The sequence below is a fragment of the Empidonax traillii genome, unplaced genomic scaffold (genome assembly GCF_003031625.1).
Source record: "Empidonax traillii isolate 1590-97213 ecotype Southwest subspecies unplaced genomic scaffold, ASM303162v1 scaffold312:size2399984, whole genome shotgun sequence".
Lineage (NCBI taxonomy): Eukaryota > Metazoa > Chordata > Aves > Passeriformes > Tyrannidae > Empidonax > Empidonax traillii.
The window spans coordinates 1,555,105-1,572,805 of record NW_020955505.1 but is presented as its reverse complement, the minus strand read 5'-3'; the positions used below and the strand labels follow the sequence as shown (position 1 = coordinate 1,572,805).

The 17,701-nt window shown below is 39.4% G+C and overlaps 1 protein-coding gene across 10 annotated transcripts in view; it reads left to right on the top strand.

Annotated features, from left to right (window-relative positions):
- Window positions 1-384: 384 nt before the first annotated feature.
- Window positions 385-17,701, top strand: part of LDB2 (LIM domain binding 2) — a 220,401-nt gene continuing 203,084 nt past the window's right edge. For 9 of the 10 annotated variants that reach the window (XM_027891232.1, XM_027891230.1, XM_027891237.1 and 6 more), the window contains exon 1: window positions 385-683. In XM_027891232.1, the coding sequence (XP_027747033.1) occupies window positions 552-683 (132 nt within the window). In that variant the 5' untranslated portion in view covers window positions 385-551. The remainder of the gene's footprint in view (window positions 684-17,701) is intronic. The other variant, XM_027891234.1, reaches the window with a different exon arrangement.

Below are 17,701 nucleotides of genomic sequence, written 5' to 3'. Positions count from 1 at the left end.
GGGTGATTGGCTCAGGCAGCTTTTAAACCACCTATATGCTAAGGAGCCCGCTGCCGGCTCCGGGGGGGTGGGGGGGGGCGCGGGGGCACGGCGAGCCCCAGCCCGAGCCCCAGCCCCAGCCCCGCACCTCTGCCCGCCGTGGGGGGAATGGTGTTTCTGAACTAGTCGGCGGCGCGGACAGGAAATGACCCCTCCAGAAACTGCTGCTTTAAAACCGAGCGGCGGTGCCTGAAGCTATCCAGCCTCCCTCTCCCTGTCTGGAGCCTGTGCGCTCCCGCTCCCACTTCCCCCCCCCCCCCCCCCCCCCCCCCCCCCCCCCCCCCCCCCCCCCCCCCCCCCCCCCCCCCCCCCCCCCCCCCCCCCCCCCCCCCCCCCCCCGCCCGTCTCCGCCGGAGCGGGCTCCCACAGCAGTCCCCAGCCAGTGCGTGCAGCCTGGATGTGTGTGTGTGTGTGCGCGCCGCTACTTTGTACTGTGAAGAACACACAGCCCATGTGCTCTGTATGGATGTTGATGATACTCTGTGTAGCTTGAATCTCTGCAAGCAGGCAAGATGTCCAGCACACCACATGACCCTTTCTATTCTTCTCCTTTTGGCCCATTTTATAGGAGACACACACCATACATGGTGCAACCAGAGTACCGAATATATGAAATGAACAAGAGGCTGCAGTCGCGGACGGAGGTAAGTCCCCCAGCCTTGTTTTCCTCTGCATGGACCGTGATAGGTTTCAGCCCGAATTCCAGCTGAAGCGTCCCACTAGACAGTACAGTATATATGCAGGCATGAACCCTAATTAATTTAGTAGTTTAATTGGGTAATCCCTCATTATGTTTCCACGCAGAGCAACTCTTTGAGGGGATACCAGCTTAGGCTGAAATCATGAAATTACAGTACAGCACTTCAGGGTTGATTGTAACGCTGGTCTCAGGAAATTTCTTTGCCTTAGTGTGTTGTTTGCTCAGGATCTGTCCTGCTGGCATTTGCAGATCTAATATTGCAAGGTATTGCTTCAGCTTTTGCACAAAATTATTTCTGAAATGTTGCAGGTTTAGGGGGAGAGGCAAACATTTATCTGGTTTTGTTTTGTAAACTCATTAAAATTAAAAATGAATGATAACTGAAAACAGGAGCAGAGTTTTAAAAACTTATTTCTAGGCTACTCTTAAAGAACACATGTTCGGGACGACCGGCAAGAGAAATTTCTGTTTACATTTAGAATGCTGTTGCTTTTAGTAAGAGAGATGGTCAGTTCGCTACTTTATCACATAGCTGTCAAAAGTACCCTATAATGTAAACTACATTCACTGTTGGTTATGCTTTGTATAATGTGCTAGTGGTTTATACACCCAGGCTTCAAAATCCAGATCAACCACCACAAAGAATACATTGAATGGGAGGGGGAAATACTTCTGTCACTTAAAGAAAAAAAATAGTGGAGCCTGAGTCTTGTTATTTACATGGTTAAATAAAGCACACTTTTAAATTCTCCTGGACTGAATCAGGCTGGATTTCTGTCCATGTGTCTGTGTTTGTGCAGCAAACATTCCTGCTGCTGCAATTTTTCATAGTACTGTATTAGTGGTGCCCTGAAAAGACTTTTAAAAAGTATTAATCTATTATGGTGAACGGCTTTATATAACAGCAAATATCTGCCAGATTCGTGCCATGAAACATGGTAAAGGATCTCGTGTTGATCTGTTTGTTGTATTGTGATCCTTTAAGATAACATGAGGTTATAATAAAATAAAACACACATGCCTGAATTGTCAGCTTAGCCATGGAGAATCTGTGACGTTTAATGTATATGATACAGCTAACGAGATGTGACCTGCTTTCTGATTGGGTACCACCGCGGGGTAACTGCTTTTCCAGCAGTTACCACTGCCAGACTTAGAACATTGCTGGCGAGTAATTGGTAATACACTTCGTGCTGGCTAAAAACTCAAGCGGCTCTTTGCTCCCAAAATCGCGGCAATTGTTTGTCAGTTTTGCCCCAAGTTGTTGGTTGCGGAGGGTCACTGCCTTTTAAATAGAAAGAGGTGGTTTGTGAGGGTTTGTTTGCTACTGTTTATTTGTTACTGTCTTGTAATTCTGTTCCTTGCATTCCAGTACATACTGATGTAAAAATTCCTAGACTTTTTCAAGTAAAAAGAACAAATATGTATCATTGAGTGATTTCTTCAGGGTTTTATATACAAGTTGCTCTAAAAGCTGTCAGTGCTAATTTAGCGTTTTTACATATTATTTTAGTGGTACTTTTAATCATTGACCTGTCTCTGATTGCAGCTCCTTTACAAATGTTACACTAGAAAAGTTTTTGCGGGACTTGTGAAACAACTTCCCCCTCCTTCGTTTCTGAGGTCTGCTGAGTTAGGCTTCAGGGCATTTAATTGCAGTTTTTGCTGCGCACATTCAGATGTACTGTTGTGGGCAAAAACCAATAACCTACTCTTCCTTGCTAGGACTACTGTAGGTTTCAGCAGCATTTTACTTTGATAGACAGTGTTTGGCTAATGAAGGCCTTATGCTCCAGTATTGCTTTTAGTTGCTCAGAGTAAAAATTTTTTTTGCTGTGTGATTGTTCAGTGTTTACATTCTGGTTCCTTTTTTAATTTCTGAGCTCTGTGCTGTAAGCATTGTTGTTCATTGAAATGTGTTTTCTAGCAAACTTCAGTTCATCTCATTCACCCTCCAATTAAAAAATCTCCTTAATAAAAAAAATAATTAAACTGGTTTCCTGGGACACTGAGTGACTAGGTGTTACTAGTGACAGTTACTAGTCTGTAACGACACATGCTGGCTTCTGGGGCAGGTCCGGAGTGGAAGTTTTATGTTAATTTTATGCAGTTCAAATCATATTTGGGATTGATAACTGAAGGCTTCTGGAGCATGTATAACTAGCTCTAAATTTTTTGAATCCAGAGCCCTGTATGTCATGGAAGGAATGTGCTTGTGCTGTGGGTGATACAGGCTTACTGCGTGAACATTTCTCTTCAGGAAGTCTTTGGAATAATGTAGGCACTGGTCTCTGAAGGAGGCTGCTTGTGCTCTGTGAGCCCCAGGGGGTAGGTGAGCACAGGCAAAGGAGCTTAAGGGGAACGGAATAACAAAGAAACTCTCCAAAAGACTGGGGGTAGCAAGCCGGTAGATTCCACGTGGACCCAACTTGTGCAGAGAGACAGTGCCAAGTGGAGATACATTAAAACATGGGAAACTACAGCTGTTATCCCAAATATATCCATGGAAAGCCTTTGGGATTTTCCTGGTTTCTTACAAAATAAAAATGTTCTTAATAATCCTTTAGAGTCAGACTCTCTACTGTCCCTTGCAGTGGTGAAAGTTCCAAGGCAGAGTAAAACATACATAATTTAATAATGTTGTATAGAGGATGGATGGAGAGGCTATGTCATGTCTATATTTTTCTCCCCTCCATCTGCTAACCTTTGTAGTGAATTCCTGTAGCAACTCTCCAGAGCTTGCAAGTAGGTGAGAAACGATTCCAAAAAAGCAATGGGCTTGTGGAAGCACCTTTGGGGAATACACCAGTAAATGTCATTTCTTCTCCTGCTCTCCCAGCAGCAAGGTCGATGGTATGTAGGGTGTTGTAGAAGTGTCCTCAAAACAACTCTGTGCTTGGGGACCTTTCCTGAGAAATCCACTGCTTCCACTCTGTTTCTGTCAGCATTGGGTGGAAGGGAATAATAGTCAGTGTGAAGGATGTGCTCAGTGTATTAAGCAGATGAAGTACAGAGTGATAAAGAAAGGTCATTTAGATGCAGCATAGCTATCTTTGTTGTTCTTGTTTTCTTTAGGAAGAAATGGAAGTCATGAAAGTAAAGAATTAGCAGCTTTAGCCCGCGTTAGATGTGCAAACTTTTGCTCTCCAAACTTCTTATAAGTTTATGAGCTCCTCAGACAGAACCTACAACTGCCTTTTTAAATTCAGGGTCAGTCTTAGGCAAAGAATTCCAATCACACCCGGGCAGGGGGTGGTTTTATGATGTAAGTACTGGCAAAAGTCCACCACCTAGCTAATTCTTATGTGATCTAAAGTAAATTAGGGAGTCTGAGTTACTAAATAGTGTACAGGAACACCTTACCTTCCTTACAAGTTGTTCAAAGAAATCTAACGTGATAATACTTTTTTCTAAATTAATACATGCTTTCTTAATTATACTTCGGGAGCATCTTTGTGCCATTTTGTAATGCATCAACAATCCTGATTTAAAGAAGAAAAATGAATATTTAAATGCTTAATAATCTCTGGCAGATACAAAGATAGATCTTGCTTACTTCTCTCATAGTTGATTAACTTTCTGGTTAACCAAAATGCAGCTGTTTCCTTGCTCTGTGTGTGGTTTTAAGGATTCCATTACCATTCACTCAAACTCAGTTTATCTAATACTTTTATATCTGTATTGGTTTACCATTTCAAGAAAGCGATCCTGTTGTGGTATAATCAGCAGTTTCTGAAGTTCTAGGTAGCAATACACAACATAGGTAAATTAGCTTAAATATTTTCTCCATTTTTCATAAAACTTGATGGTTAAAAAGGCATCGCTTTTCCTCTTTGATGTTGTAAATCCTTTTCTGTTCCAATTTTAATCATTTGAAATTACTCACACTTAAAAGAAAACAAAAGGTGATTATATCTTGTATATAATTATTCAGTAACATTACAGTGTGCCATGGAGAGATCACTTAGAGCTGCTGACAGTTTAAAGTTTGAGGCGTTGCTTTATTGTCAGTAATCAAAGAAATGTATCAAGCCTTTCACTTGTTTATTTAGTCCCCTGTATTGTTAGAACTTTTGTGTATTGCAATATATTAAATTTACCTGTATCTTTCTCTTTTACTACAAAGGATTATGCTTTACATCATCATCATATCAAAACACAGCTAGCTTTCCCTCTGGCTAATAGAACATTGTTTTAAGGGTGACTGGAGAGCTTGATTAGTAGCATATTTGTTTTAAAGACAACCAGCTTAATCAAATGATATTAAACTCCTGTTAAACTATATAGTGAATTTAACAAAGTAGACATTTCATAATGGAAGAAAATGTAAAGAAAATGAAAAGGAACATAAAGGAGGATGTAATGATTATTTAAAAGCTAGTAAATGAACTGGAAGCTTACACAGACATTCGTATTCAACCAAATATTTAAAGCAAATCAAAGCAAAACAAATTTTCTGCAGTTTAATGAAATTCGCTTATTTTACTTTCTCACATTGCTATCTGATGAAATAATCTTCTTCTTCCTGATACATTTTTAATAGATTAGTCATAAAAATCTATGTTGTGACATCACATTTGTTCACATAGCAACTTGGTATGACAAACAGATCTCTCATATTGTGTACATAAGTCTGAGTTTGTCCAATGAGTTTGTTTTGTTGAAGGGAAAACACATAAACTTCTGTCTCAAAGTATTTTTGAGGAAATACTCTTTCACCCACATATATACTAATACTTAGCAATTCTAGGAACATGAATAAAGTATTTTGAGAGTACTTATGAACCATGCTTTGCTGAAACTAAAAGGTCAGTTTAAAAAGAAAACCCTGGAATGCCTTTAGGCAGACACTGACTTCAGAATGGATTCAAGGCTCTTTTTACTGATTGTCTTTTACTTGATATACTTTTTTCATCCCTTGAAATATTTCAGATGCAGCTGTTTTCAATTAAAATTGTTACAAACTAACAATTCTTATGAGGCCGGGGAGAAAAAAAAAGACTCTACTTCCTTTACATGCTGATCCTTAGCTTACAATCAGGGATGTCTTGCTGCTTTTGCTCCCCCCTCCCCCGCCAAACTTATAATATAGAAGGGAAACTGCACACATAAGGAGCAGGGAGCTATTGGGGTAGGGACTGGTGAGGGCAGAGAAAGAATCAGTGCAAAAGTGTAAGAATGGGTCTTGTCTGCAATCACTGTGATGCTTATTAAATTATTTTCTATAAAGAAACCTTTTCCACCCTTCCTTTTCTCTTTTTCATTTTTTACTCTTTAAACCATTAATCCACTTAAAAAAACCTTAAACCTAGACTTTCCCTGATGTAAACAAGATTCACTATGCAGATCCAGTGTCAAAAATAGAAGCTGTTGGTTAGTGAGAAGGAACAAAACAGATCATAACAAGGACCCAGTCCTGGGCTCTTACTTAAGCTGGAGTTTTGCCTGCAGTAGGATTGCAAGGTCAGATATAAAGGAAAATAATTTGGTTTTGCTATATACACTTTCTTTGTTTACAAAGAAAGGGTATGGGTGGATTGCTAAACTCCTTGCAATATTTTTTAGCTGTACTCCTTACTTCAAATGATATTTTTTTGTATCTCTTTGCCAGAAGTTGCATATCTACTGTAAACAGACGTTCCAATCATGCTGGTACTTTGTTCGGTTGTTTCCTCCCCAAGAAGAGCCTTCTTTCCTGCACTGTACTGTGTAAACAGCCCAGGGTAGATCCTCAGTTTTGCTGGGTGCTCCTTTCCAAAAGTTGTTTCTGGGCTACTTGATGCCTCAGAGGGGTGATCCTGGCAGGAACAAGGTTGCCCCAAAGTGACGGATGATTAGTCTCCAAAAAAATACTGTGATAGGGCAGGGTCAGGTCTTAATGGTCTTATTTGTTAGACAGAAATAGAAATGAAAGAAATGTCCCTGAACCCCTGGCTGAAATATTCTCCCTAGGCATGTGTCTTTCTTTTCCGTGTGTGTTCTTTCTGTGTTTGGTTACTGTGAAAATTTCAGAGGGAAATGCTTTTATGGTCAGAATCCATTTCTATCACATTGTGGTGGACAGTCATGCCCTACTAAACTAAAGCCTGTAAGTTTCTGATCTAAGCTCAATAGTCCACTTGGTACTCCTGAGGTAACAGGACCAGAACCGCCAGAACCATTACAACCACTAGAACCATGACTAGAACCACCTGCAGACCTTAAACCTCAGTATGGGAACAGTTGACACTTCTGGAAACAACTCTGGCACTTTCATGCCTTAAGAGGTTAGTGAAAAAAAACAACTGCTCTGGAAAAATGAGACCTTTGCAGAACTAAACATGAAGTAGGGCTTGGTGTGTTTCTAAGCCTATCACCTCTTCAGGATTCAAGAGTGTTGGTGGCTTAGAGTCTTTGCAAAGGCTGTAAATTTTACAAGAACAGGTTGTTCTCTGCTCAAGACTTAGGTTGCCTTGGCACCCCCTTGCTGTTTCTGCACTGTCAGGAAGGCATACCACGCGGAAGCTCCTGGCCAAGGCGTGTTCCCATCCTCATCATATAGACTTGAATCACAGACTCACAGATTGTTTTGGGTTGAAGCACGAGACTTGTGTGTAGCAGTCTAGTTCTTTATGAATAACTCTGATAAATACAGTCAAAATATAAGTATCAAACTAGAACCTTTCCCTCAGGTCTTTCTGTTGTCAATATTCACGTTCAGATACTTGGCCAGAGAAGAGCCACCAACTCTAAACTGATGCAGTAAAGCCATAACTTTATGTGAGTTTCTAAATGTACTTGAAATCTAGTGTCTGGTCACCTGCAAACTAAACAGTTAGGTCTTTTCATCCTTCGGAGCAACTAATAGCTTGGAACATTGATGTAATATCTGTCACGTGACCTGCAATACCTGTTGATATTTGTCTTCCCTGATTCTAAGTTTGCCAAGCCTGATTAGCTGAGCAGAAACATTGTTTGTACCTGCGTTTAAAAAGGGAAGGGGGAAATCTAACCTGTGGGTATAGTTTTGACATCAGATTACTCACATGGAGTAGATTCAGTATCTGTCCAGATCCCATCCATTTACTGCAGCTCTATTTACTGCAACTGCTAGCTACATACTAGAGTATCCAAAAGAATTGCACAGGCTTGTTGGATGACCTTATCTGTTGCATTCAGAGGGCAAAAGAAATATTATGTGTATGTGAAAGTGATCATACTGGAAACCTCTGTAAAGGCAGATCCAAGAATAGATCGAATCATAGCTCCACTCTGCTTATTCTTCAAAAATACCTGGGAAAAAAACAACTGTCCCTGTTTGAGTATTAGGTGCAGTCTCACATCATGTGTGCAGTGGATTATTTTTACTTTTCTTTTGGACTTTCAAACATTTTTTTTCCACATTTTTTATTGGGTTATTTTCTAAAATAGTAAATTGAGAAAATTATGACTTACAGCACATTGTGTAGTTTTGCCTCAGCCATTAGCTGGAGATTTTATCACACAAAGAGCTGCCATCTGTACTAGAGTAGGTTACAAAGATCTCTGAGATATTAACAACCACATTATACAAAAAGAAATATTCTAAATCTTTAAATACAGTACTTACATGGAGAGACAAAAATGCTTGGAAAATAAGAAAGTAAATAGAGTGAAACTTTTAAATTTTATTCCTGTTTAAACAGAAGCACCTTCAGCATCTTCATCCCTTAGGAAAGCAGTCAGCAGCACCAACATTCCTAAACATCATCTATGAACTAGATGTCCTCCAAGGTGTGATGGGCAAGGCAGGCATGACATGCACTTTGCCTCTAAGTTTGCAACCAGGACAGTATTTTACAGCTGGAAGTGGCTCGCACCTAGAATGCTATGTTTTTTTCACGCAGTTTACAAAAGTCTCATTATGGGTCATTTGGCAGTGAAGAAAGGCCTGAAACTGTCTGGTTTACTCTGTCCCCCATATTCTGACAGTAACTTGCCTTTTCAGATCAGTGTCACCATCTTCCATAATTCTTGTAGCCATTTTAAATACCAAAAATATTTTCATGTGACTTTATTTCACAACACAATAATGTCAAAGGAAAAGAACTGCTATAAAATAGTTCCTTTAGAGCAAATGAAAATAATTTTTGTTGTTCAGCATCTTGCAAGAGGAACCTTCCTTCCTTCTGGTACTTAGCTGGCATTTCTCCACCTTTCTTCTCCACCGTACCGAGATGTTAAAGACATCGACAGAATATAGATTCTAGATGCGTGTTTGCAGCCATACCTTTTGCTGTAGTGGATGAAGGCAATACAATAGCTTTGTCACTTCTACCTAGTCTTAATCACTGGAGTATCAGTTAACCCTTAGGGTAATTAGGTAATAATGTTGTTGATGTGATTTGAAGTATCATTTTAAGCAATTAGAAGTTCAGATATAATGTGATGCAATTATGCATTGTATAGTGCATCTATCCATTTTACACAGGAAAAATTACCATATGTTTTGTGGGAAGCTTGGCGTTTTGCACCGACTGGAGTTCTGCTTGCATTTATGAACAGTGTGCCTGTAAACTGTGGTAATAACTCTTTGAAGGCCACACCTATGCACGCTGCTGATTATGTTAAAAAGCGTAGGCCCATTTTAATGAATCTATTGGCATGAATAATGGAACATGAAAAGCCAACACACTTGATAAACGTTCATTACCTGAGTGCAACAAATACTACATGCAAAATTTCTGTGACAATTCACTTGAGTTTAGCAGTGAATTTGCTGTGGCTTTGTTTGTGGTTTTTATGCGTTTTTGTGAATGTTTGATCAATGGAGTTTTATTCTTACATTGCAGAATGCAAATTTCAATGCGTTAAGCATTCTTGAAAGAATTTGCTTATTTTATATGGGCTAAGCTGAGAGACAGTGTTTCCGTTTTGTGCTTCCAAAATCTCCCAGATAGAACCATGATACTTAGAAATTAAATACACGAGAGAAGAATCTCTGATTGCTTTGCGGTGAGGACTGACTGGTGTATGAATGTAAAGCAAATTAATAACAATGACTGGTTGCACTGGGAAAATTACAAGTCAGTAAATATGATTCACGTGCATAATTTTTTCATGGGATGGAACGCTGCTTAGCATGCAGTTATATTAGAAAAATGGTAAAAATTTTCTAAGCTTCCTGGCATTTTAAGCTCTCGCTCCATCTGTGCTCATCCAGTCAAGGATGCAAAACAATAATGCACAATATATGACCAATCACAGCATATAGACTTAGCAGAATATTGCGTGCTTACATCACGCTGCTTGTTATGAAAGACAAGCAAAAATATGTCTTAAATTTGAATAATTAATGCATTCAGATAAATTGTTATTAATTCCTAGCAACTCTGGGCAGAACACAACGGAATTCATAAAATTTATTATTTGTTGTGAATGATTAGCTCAACTCCTTTCAGTACCTCTTAGCACTGGCAGGGTTAATAAAGCAAAGTAAAAAGATTGGTCAAGATGCCAGCGCACCAAGTACCTCTCTTCCCTGACAGTGCTGTAAGATTGTTTAACACCCACATCAAGAACATCCTGAAGCAACCAAGTTACACCTTGACTGATTGTTGCATCCGAAGGGCTGCACTTCTAAATACGCAGTGTAGCACAGACAGAGCGGTGTTTAGCACTGGTATGTAACCTGAAGCCACAACCTGCGTGTCTAGACTGACAAGAATCCTACCAGTTGAGCCACTGTGACACCTTGTGGCTTATGAAGCAACACAAGCATCTTTTAGAAAACTAATAGGTAAAAGCCAGAGGTTAATGGGTATTGAGAAATGTCCCTTCATACAACTATCAACAGAAATGTCTTCGCTGGGTTTTCAAACTACAGTTAATCGTTAATGGATTAATTTCTGTTCGGGGTCTTCATAGTCTGTATTTTTCTGAGAAGTGTAATAAGTTGGGGCAACATTTTGCTCAGTCTGATCTGCTGTTATTATCTGCTGGGTGTTTGCTCATAATTTAGATTACATAAAGAAACACTGGTTTTGGCTGCAGAGTAAGTGTATTATTTGTTTGCAACCATTAATTTGGTTAACCAAAGAAGTGCCTGAAGGGTGCAATGTACTTTTTGGTTCCCTGTCTAAATGATATCTTTACAGTAGCTTTAACTAAGATATATGTGGTTAGCACTGGGCATGCAACTCTGTACAACCCTGAATCTGGGGTTAAATAGATCAGTGCTTGAGCTGTGGATTATTCATAAATTACAATAAAGCTGTATTTTGCTGAGAGTTACCAGTAAACTTAAAATTAGGCAAATAATGCATGGAGCTGAGAAGAAACTCTGGATCTTTCAGTGCTCAGAACCTCACATTACCAGACACTAGTCTCTTGATTATCAATTGTTACGTCTTCAAACGATCCTGAGCATTTGAGAGGAGTTGCTTGTAAACTCATGCATTATGTCCCCTAATATTTTCTTTGTCTCTGATGCTTTCAAAAACTTAGCAACAGTTGGGCTCAAATAGTTGTCTTCTGTTGCTGAATACCAACTTATTGCTGAATACGCTGCCTTATGATACAAGGGGTCTGCATCCCTCTATTCTGTGTCCTTCAAGTCTGTGTCCCTTATTTTCAGGCGTGGCCACAGTGCTGTCACTTAAACATAATACATAGACATACATACCCAAACTTGCATTTAATTTGGTGGTGTGGGCAGTGGTAGCAGCACAGGGCTCAGGTCATGCAATCTGCCTTATTTCATGCACAGGTATTTTGATCTTTTGCTGAGCTTTGTGCTCTTAAAGTCAGATGGTTATTGATGCTCATACACTACCCTGTCTTTGTAATGTGCACCTTCATATCTATTATAAGGTTTTCAGGGCTGGGACTGCCTTCTCTCTTCTTGTACAGTGGAGTTCTGGTCTGTATCTGTAGCACTTTGTGATTATTGTGCTTCATATCGTAACTAACTAAAGGCTTAAAGTAGATGGTAGTATTTAAAATACTTTCAAAACTGAATCTAAATATACCACTGTCACTTTGATTTCATAAATCAAAATGTTTTAATTGATATTGCATGTATTTATGCACTACAAAGAATTATCTGTCTAGAAAATACCGTAATATTCTAAGTTCTTGGAAGATGACTGTTCAATGTTATTAACACATTTTGCTACTTCTCAAGTAATTCAGCACACCCCTGCAAACCTACTGGCTTTGCCAAGCAAGTACAAATATGTTTTAGGGAAGCATTCTGCTGGTTGATTTGTACATCTGATATTGTTATTAAATCTATTGCTTTTTTAGTGTCATTCTTCAATAATTTCACGTCAATCAAAGAAGCTCATTCCAAATCTGTCTTTTTCTTAATAGTGGAAAAAACACCTTATCTTTCCACAGGAAAAGCATATTCTTTCTGATGGGAATTGGTGCTTTGGAATATGTATCTTATTTCATGACAGTTTGGGAAGGGAATATTATAAAGTCTGGTGATAAATAAATTCTTGTAATAAGTACAGATGAATCAGAGAGGTTGTTCTAGGGAAGAAAGGCAACACTTATTTTTTCTTTTATTGTTTGCACTCTACTGATTTAATTAGCCAGTGAGAACAGACCCACTTTGAATATTAAAAAGACAAAATCAACTTCCCCCTCCCCCGTCCCCACATCTGTTGCCTTTTGGAGGCTACTTACAGTACCAAAATTACCCAGAGTGTAATGGATTTTGCTTTTTAACAGGAGTTACCTGTATTTGCTTGCAAATAAATGAGGTAGTTATAAAGATTTTATTCTGGTTATGAGGAAAAGGCACTGCTTAAATTGTCATTTTGAAAGAAACTGGGCTACCTTAAGCAAAACCAGTACAGTTTTGGTGTTATAAAAATGGAGGTAGTCACAGTCTTGATACATTTCTGAATGGTGATCTAATAGCAATATCTTAATGGTTACCATATTACAGAAACTTGAATTGTTCCTAAGTCTGCTTGAAGTTGAAAAGAGTTCTGTGTGGGGTTATATACTGGTTAGGAGCAGGAGAGCATAGATTGATAAAACTACTGAAATGATCTCTGCTCTGTTTCATTATGCTACTGCCTTCTGCAGTATCAATTAGATGGACTGAATTTCAATAAGGCAGTGAAGCAGTTCGCTGCACCTCTGCTGGGTTAGGCCCACCCTTGCACAGAGCTACAACCTTCTAATCGCAGTCTAGAATATGAATATTAATGTCTTGTCTGGATCGCAGTGTTGCAGGACCAAGGGTTCCTTGTCAGTGGATCCTGCTTTGTGTCCATGCTATTTCGGCACCTTTCATCACCTGTGAACCCCAGAATTCCTTAACATTGTGTAATGACAAATGTAAACACGGCATCAAAAAAAGGTGGATTTTTTCAATAGCTTTTTTCTCACAATTTTTATAGGCATATAGTAGCTACTTAATTAAAATACTTTTCCTGTTGAGAGGAAAGAACTCTCCCAATTTTGCTGAAGGTGGTTTTTTAGAAACAGAATTACCTGTATAATTTTCAAGATTATTAGGAAGTATATGAAACTATTAGGACCATGGGAACTTGAATAAACCCACCTGGTGTGCAAATTTTGTTACCAGAATAGCTGCACTAAGCTTGAGAACACTGAGTGTGATTATAAGAGTCAACTGAGAAACATAAATTGAGAGCTCAGCCCAGCAGTCTTTCCCTTCCTTAGAGATTGATGGCACACAGATGCACAATTCCAAATAACATAGTTTGTGGGCTAGCAGTGCTGTGGTAATTAAACAAAAATTTCTTAAAAATTCTTTTTCCCTATCACAAGCTTCCTAGGTTTTTTTCCATCCTGATCTTGTAACAGCAGCTCCCCATCCCATGCAAAAGTTTCCTGTTTACAGTAGTGAGATGAGAATTTGGCCCTGTGTAAGAAGATACTTGATGAAGGTGCAGAAGCTTGTATAGCAAAAAACTTGCTTTTGTGGGACCTACCTATTTTTATGGGTTTACCAATTTTAGGTGACTTAGTTTTTAGAGGTGAATTTGAGTCACCTTAAAAGGACTAGAACAGCACATTCAGCTTTTCAGTGTTGTCCATAGTTGGCTCTGTGATAAAACTGCATGTTAAGGGACTTATGTTCACACTTATCATTTCACACAATGCCAAAGGTATAATACGAGGCATGGTTAAGAACAAGCAGCGCTCGTATTAAGGAGTATTGTGTAGCAAAACAAATAACAGAAAGTGTATGAAGTTTTTCTCAATCAGAAATTTAGCTGGAGAGAAATGTATAGCCCATAAATTGGCAGAGTAGTAGGTAGACCTGGCAGGCTGTATGAAGTACATCCTTCGGTTGAGCTTATCCACACTCCTTGAAAGTGGATTCCAAAGCCTACATTGTTAGCTGTATTAATTAATAAAAAAAATTGCAAGATTTGTTATTAGATTCTAAGTCTGATCAAAAATCAAATTCTGGACATTCATAGTTAGCATTTTTCAACATTTTTCTGAAGCAGCTGCTAGCTTCTACTGCTTTACCAGGAAGGAGAAAGAATATGATTAAATTAAATTCGTAGCCTTTTAGTGCCTGCTCAGCTGGCGACTGGCAGCGTGTGGGGTTTGTGGCTGTGACCTGGCAGACTTACAGCATTTTTATGACGTCAGGTGCACACATCATGGGTCTGTGCAAGCTAAATATGAGCTTCAACCCCTCCCCCCCAGCTTGTTTTCATTTAGGAGACCAAGAACTTCTCCCAGTAAAAATGAGAGTGAGAGAATTGAGCCGCTCATTACACTTGCAAACTTGTGTGCTTGGCAGCATGATCTGAGTTACTGGGCCCAGCAGCTTGTTTTCGTAGACATGCTTTCTGTATAGTGCTTTATTTGCTTGGTATGGCAAATGATAACTTGCTGCTTTAATAAGTGAAAAATGAATGCAGCCAGCAAATCTTGAGTTCTGCTGAAATAAATAGCAAGTTCTTCATTAGCTTCAACAGCACCAGCACCATATAAAGTATGGATTCCTCCAGTTTGTTATTTGTATGAACCTTTGAGTTCTTTTGCTACAAAAATGAGATTGAAATAATTATGTCTACAAGGTTTTATATATCTTGACAAAATGTTACTGTCTGTTTCACACTCAGTTGCATTTAAAACCTGTGGGTGCATTTCAGGCCGTAAAATAAGTTTACAGAATAACAGCTGCTTGCATTTATAGTTGTCTCCCTCGCATCTATTTAATGATTTATTTATTTCTAGGAATTGCATTTGAAATTCCCAGACATCTAAACCTTTTTCAGCATGAAACTGACCACTGATCTTATGAAATCATCTACATCAGCACCAGCTCAATCACTGACAAGGGCTGGAGGAAATGAAACATCTGTGATCTATTAAGATTTTTATTTATGCTTTTAAATATTGAGATGTGTATGGCTCCTTGGCTTTTACGCTTTGAGCATGAATCCATTAAAGAAAGCTCTCACAACACAAACAGTTTCATGGTAAAGTGATTTGGGCTGGAAAACTAGGACTCTACCATGTAATTGCAGGGGAATCACAAGGAAGGTGATGTCTGGTGAATGTGGGTTTATCTATTTATTGTGGTAACAGAAAGACTTTACCAAGTTCTTCTCAAAGATAAGATTCTTCAATTCTCTCATGGCTTCTCACAGAAAATGCTTCACTGTTGCATTTATCTCCTTTCTATATGCTGTGCATTTGAGATGTGACCTTGTTGCAGTCTTTACTGTGAGGTGATGGCCTGAAGTTTTCTCGCTACCACACTGCCAAATACTCACCTGCCTGTGCCCTTATCAAAGGACACTGGTTTTTATTTTTGGTTTGCCTTTCTAATCATGTCATATTTCTGAAGGAGGAAAGATGCTGTTAGACCAGGGGCCCAGGCCTCATCAGAGGGCCACAAACTCTGCTAAATCTGTTCCGCTTTCCTGTGTTCCTCTGGAGTCTGTGGAGAGAGAGGGGCACTGGATGGGGGGTTGTATACAGCCTCTGAGGTGCTCTGTCATCACAGTACCTGGCAGATTGTAAACATATTGTTAAAGACTGACATAAGTGCAACAGGCACTGTGGCTACCGGGCTTTTTCAGAGGTTAGTTAAGGAAAGGCCTGAGTGGGAATGCAGTCAAGTTTTCCACAGAACTGCACCTTGAAGGCAGTACTCATGCCTGAACGAGGCAACTCTTGTGTTGGGGCCAAAATGTTCAGGGCTGCAAGCTCATGTTGATGCTTTGTAAATACACCTTTCTCCCTTCCTCCTCCTTCAGCCAATACATTTAATTCCTAAGCTAAAGGACTGTGTAGGCTGCTCTCGTTAATTGAGTGCTGGCAGAGGGCAGCCTGCAGTACGGTGGTGCTGCACACACAGTGTCTGGACTCCTCACACCAACAGCAGGAGCTGAAGGAAGGGCTCCAGTTAGCTACCAGTAAGGAACTGAATCCTATTCTAACTGGGACCAGTCACTAGATAGGGGGAGATCTGACGCGTTAAACTTGAGTATTACAGGCATTTTGGAGGAAGACTAAATCCTACTTATAGTGGCTGGTGGAAAGAGGTGCTTGGTAACAGGTAGCGGTCCCTCAGCTGAGGCTGAGCCTCTTCCATCCCACAGAAACACTCTTTTACAATATATTTGGGATTTTGTCTAAGGCTAACTGATTTCACTGAAGACTCTCAACACAATATCTGGAAGTAATTATTGAGAAACCACAGCACTGTTGGGAAGAGGAAGGAAAAAGGATGCATACTTTCAGAGAACAGGTGCATTCAAGGTAGGCTTCTCTTAGTGAGTCTTACCAGAATTTTCCATTCTTTACTTTTGGATTCAGGGAAATAAGAGAATGATACAGTAAATAGTGAAAGTTAGCTTTAGGAAGGGAAAGGTTTTCAGAAGTGACTTTCCAGCAAATATACCAGTCTGACTGACCATGAACAGGCGAATGTTTAAAAACCATTTTTATAGACATTACTAACCCAAAGGGAACAGTAAAAGCAGAAGGGTTTCCTGGTGCAGCACACAGTGTCTTTAAAAGGACATTTTGAAATTTGTTGTGACCTGACATGCAAGTTCAAGGTTGGATAATATCCTGTAGTGAAGACGATGTACTTATTGAACTTGTATTACCTTGATGAGCTACATTTAAAGCTTGCTTAGGATGTATCTAAAAAACTATACTGAAGTAGTAACTCAGTGAAAAGCTAATGCATTATGTAGCAACAAATGTTAACTATATTGCACAGATTTGAATACCCTTCAGGATTTCCCTTTAGGTTTTTCACAATGTACATGTGAAAATTTTAGCTACGTCAGCATAAAAACTTAAAGAAAAATGAAATTTGTTAAAGTTTCACGCGGAACCCCCATTGCTGATGCAGGGAACTGCAGTGAATACAGATGATTCCACCCCTGATTATCATTCAAAATATCAATGCTATGAGGCTTTCCTTTTAAGTGATGTTGAAAGAGAGATTTATTGTTTTACAAGTTTAGATTGATGTTTCTTGGTCATTTAGAGGGATGTGCCATGTTGTAATAGCTGGCATCCTAAACTTATACTATGAATGAAAAAGCACATTTAAAATATGTCAGAGCTAGATCATAGTGTGGCAATTCTGTTAAGGGTTGTTCACTCAGTGATTAGTTGCAGTACTCCTACTAAATGTGTTTCAATTCAGTTTTTGTCACTGAGAAATCGAGAAATAGGTGGCTTATTAAAGGCGACCACATCCTTTTATGCAAATTTAATGCTCTTGGCAGGTTTATCGTGATATATAGTCAGGATGAGATAGTTCATGATGTATCTCTAATCTCTTCTGTGAAGATGTTCATGTCTTGCAGGAAGTAGCCCCTTGAGAGTTGAAATCTTTAGAAGTGTGTGGCAGATGGTGGTGTCTGCAGAGTCTCATGACTTGCTTTGAAGTCCCTCCAAATGATGCTTTCAGTTATTGTTTAGTTTTTGCAAGTCCATCTCTCTTGCTTTGTCTCTCCTTTGGTGCCC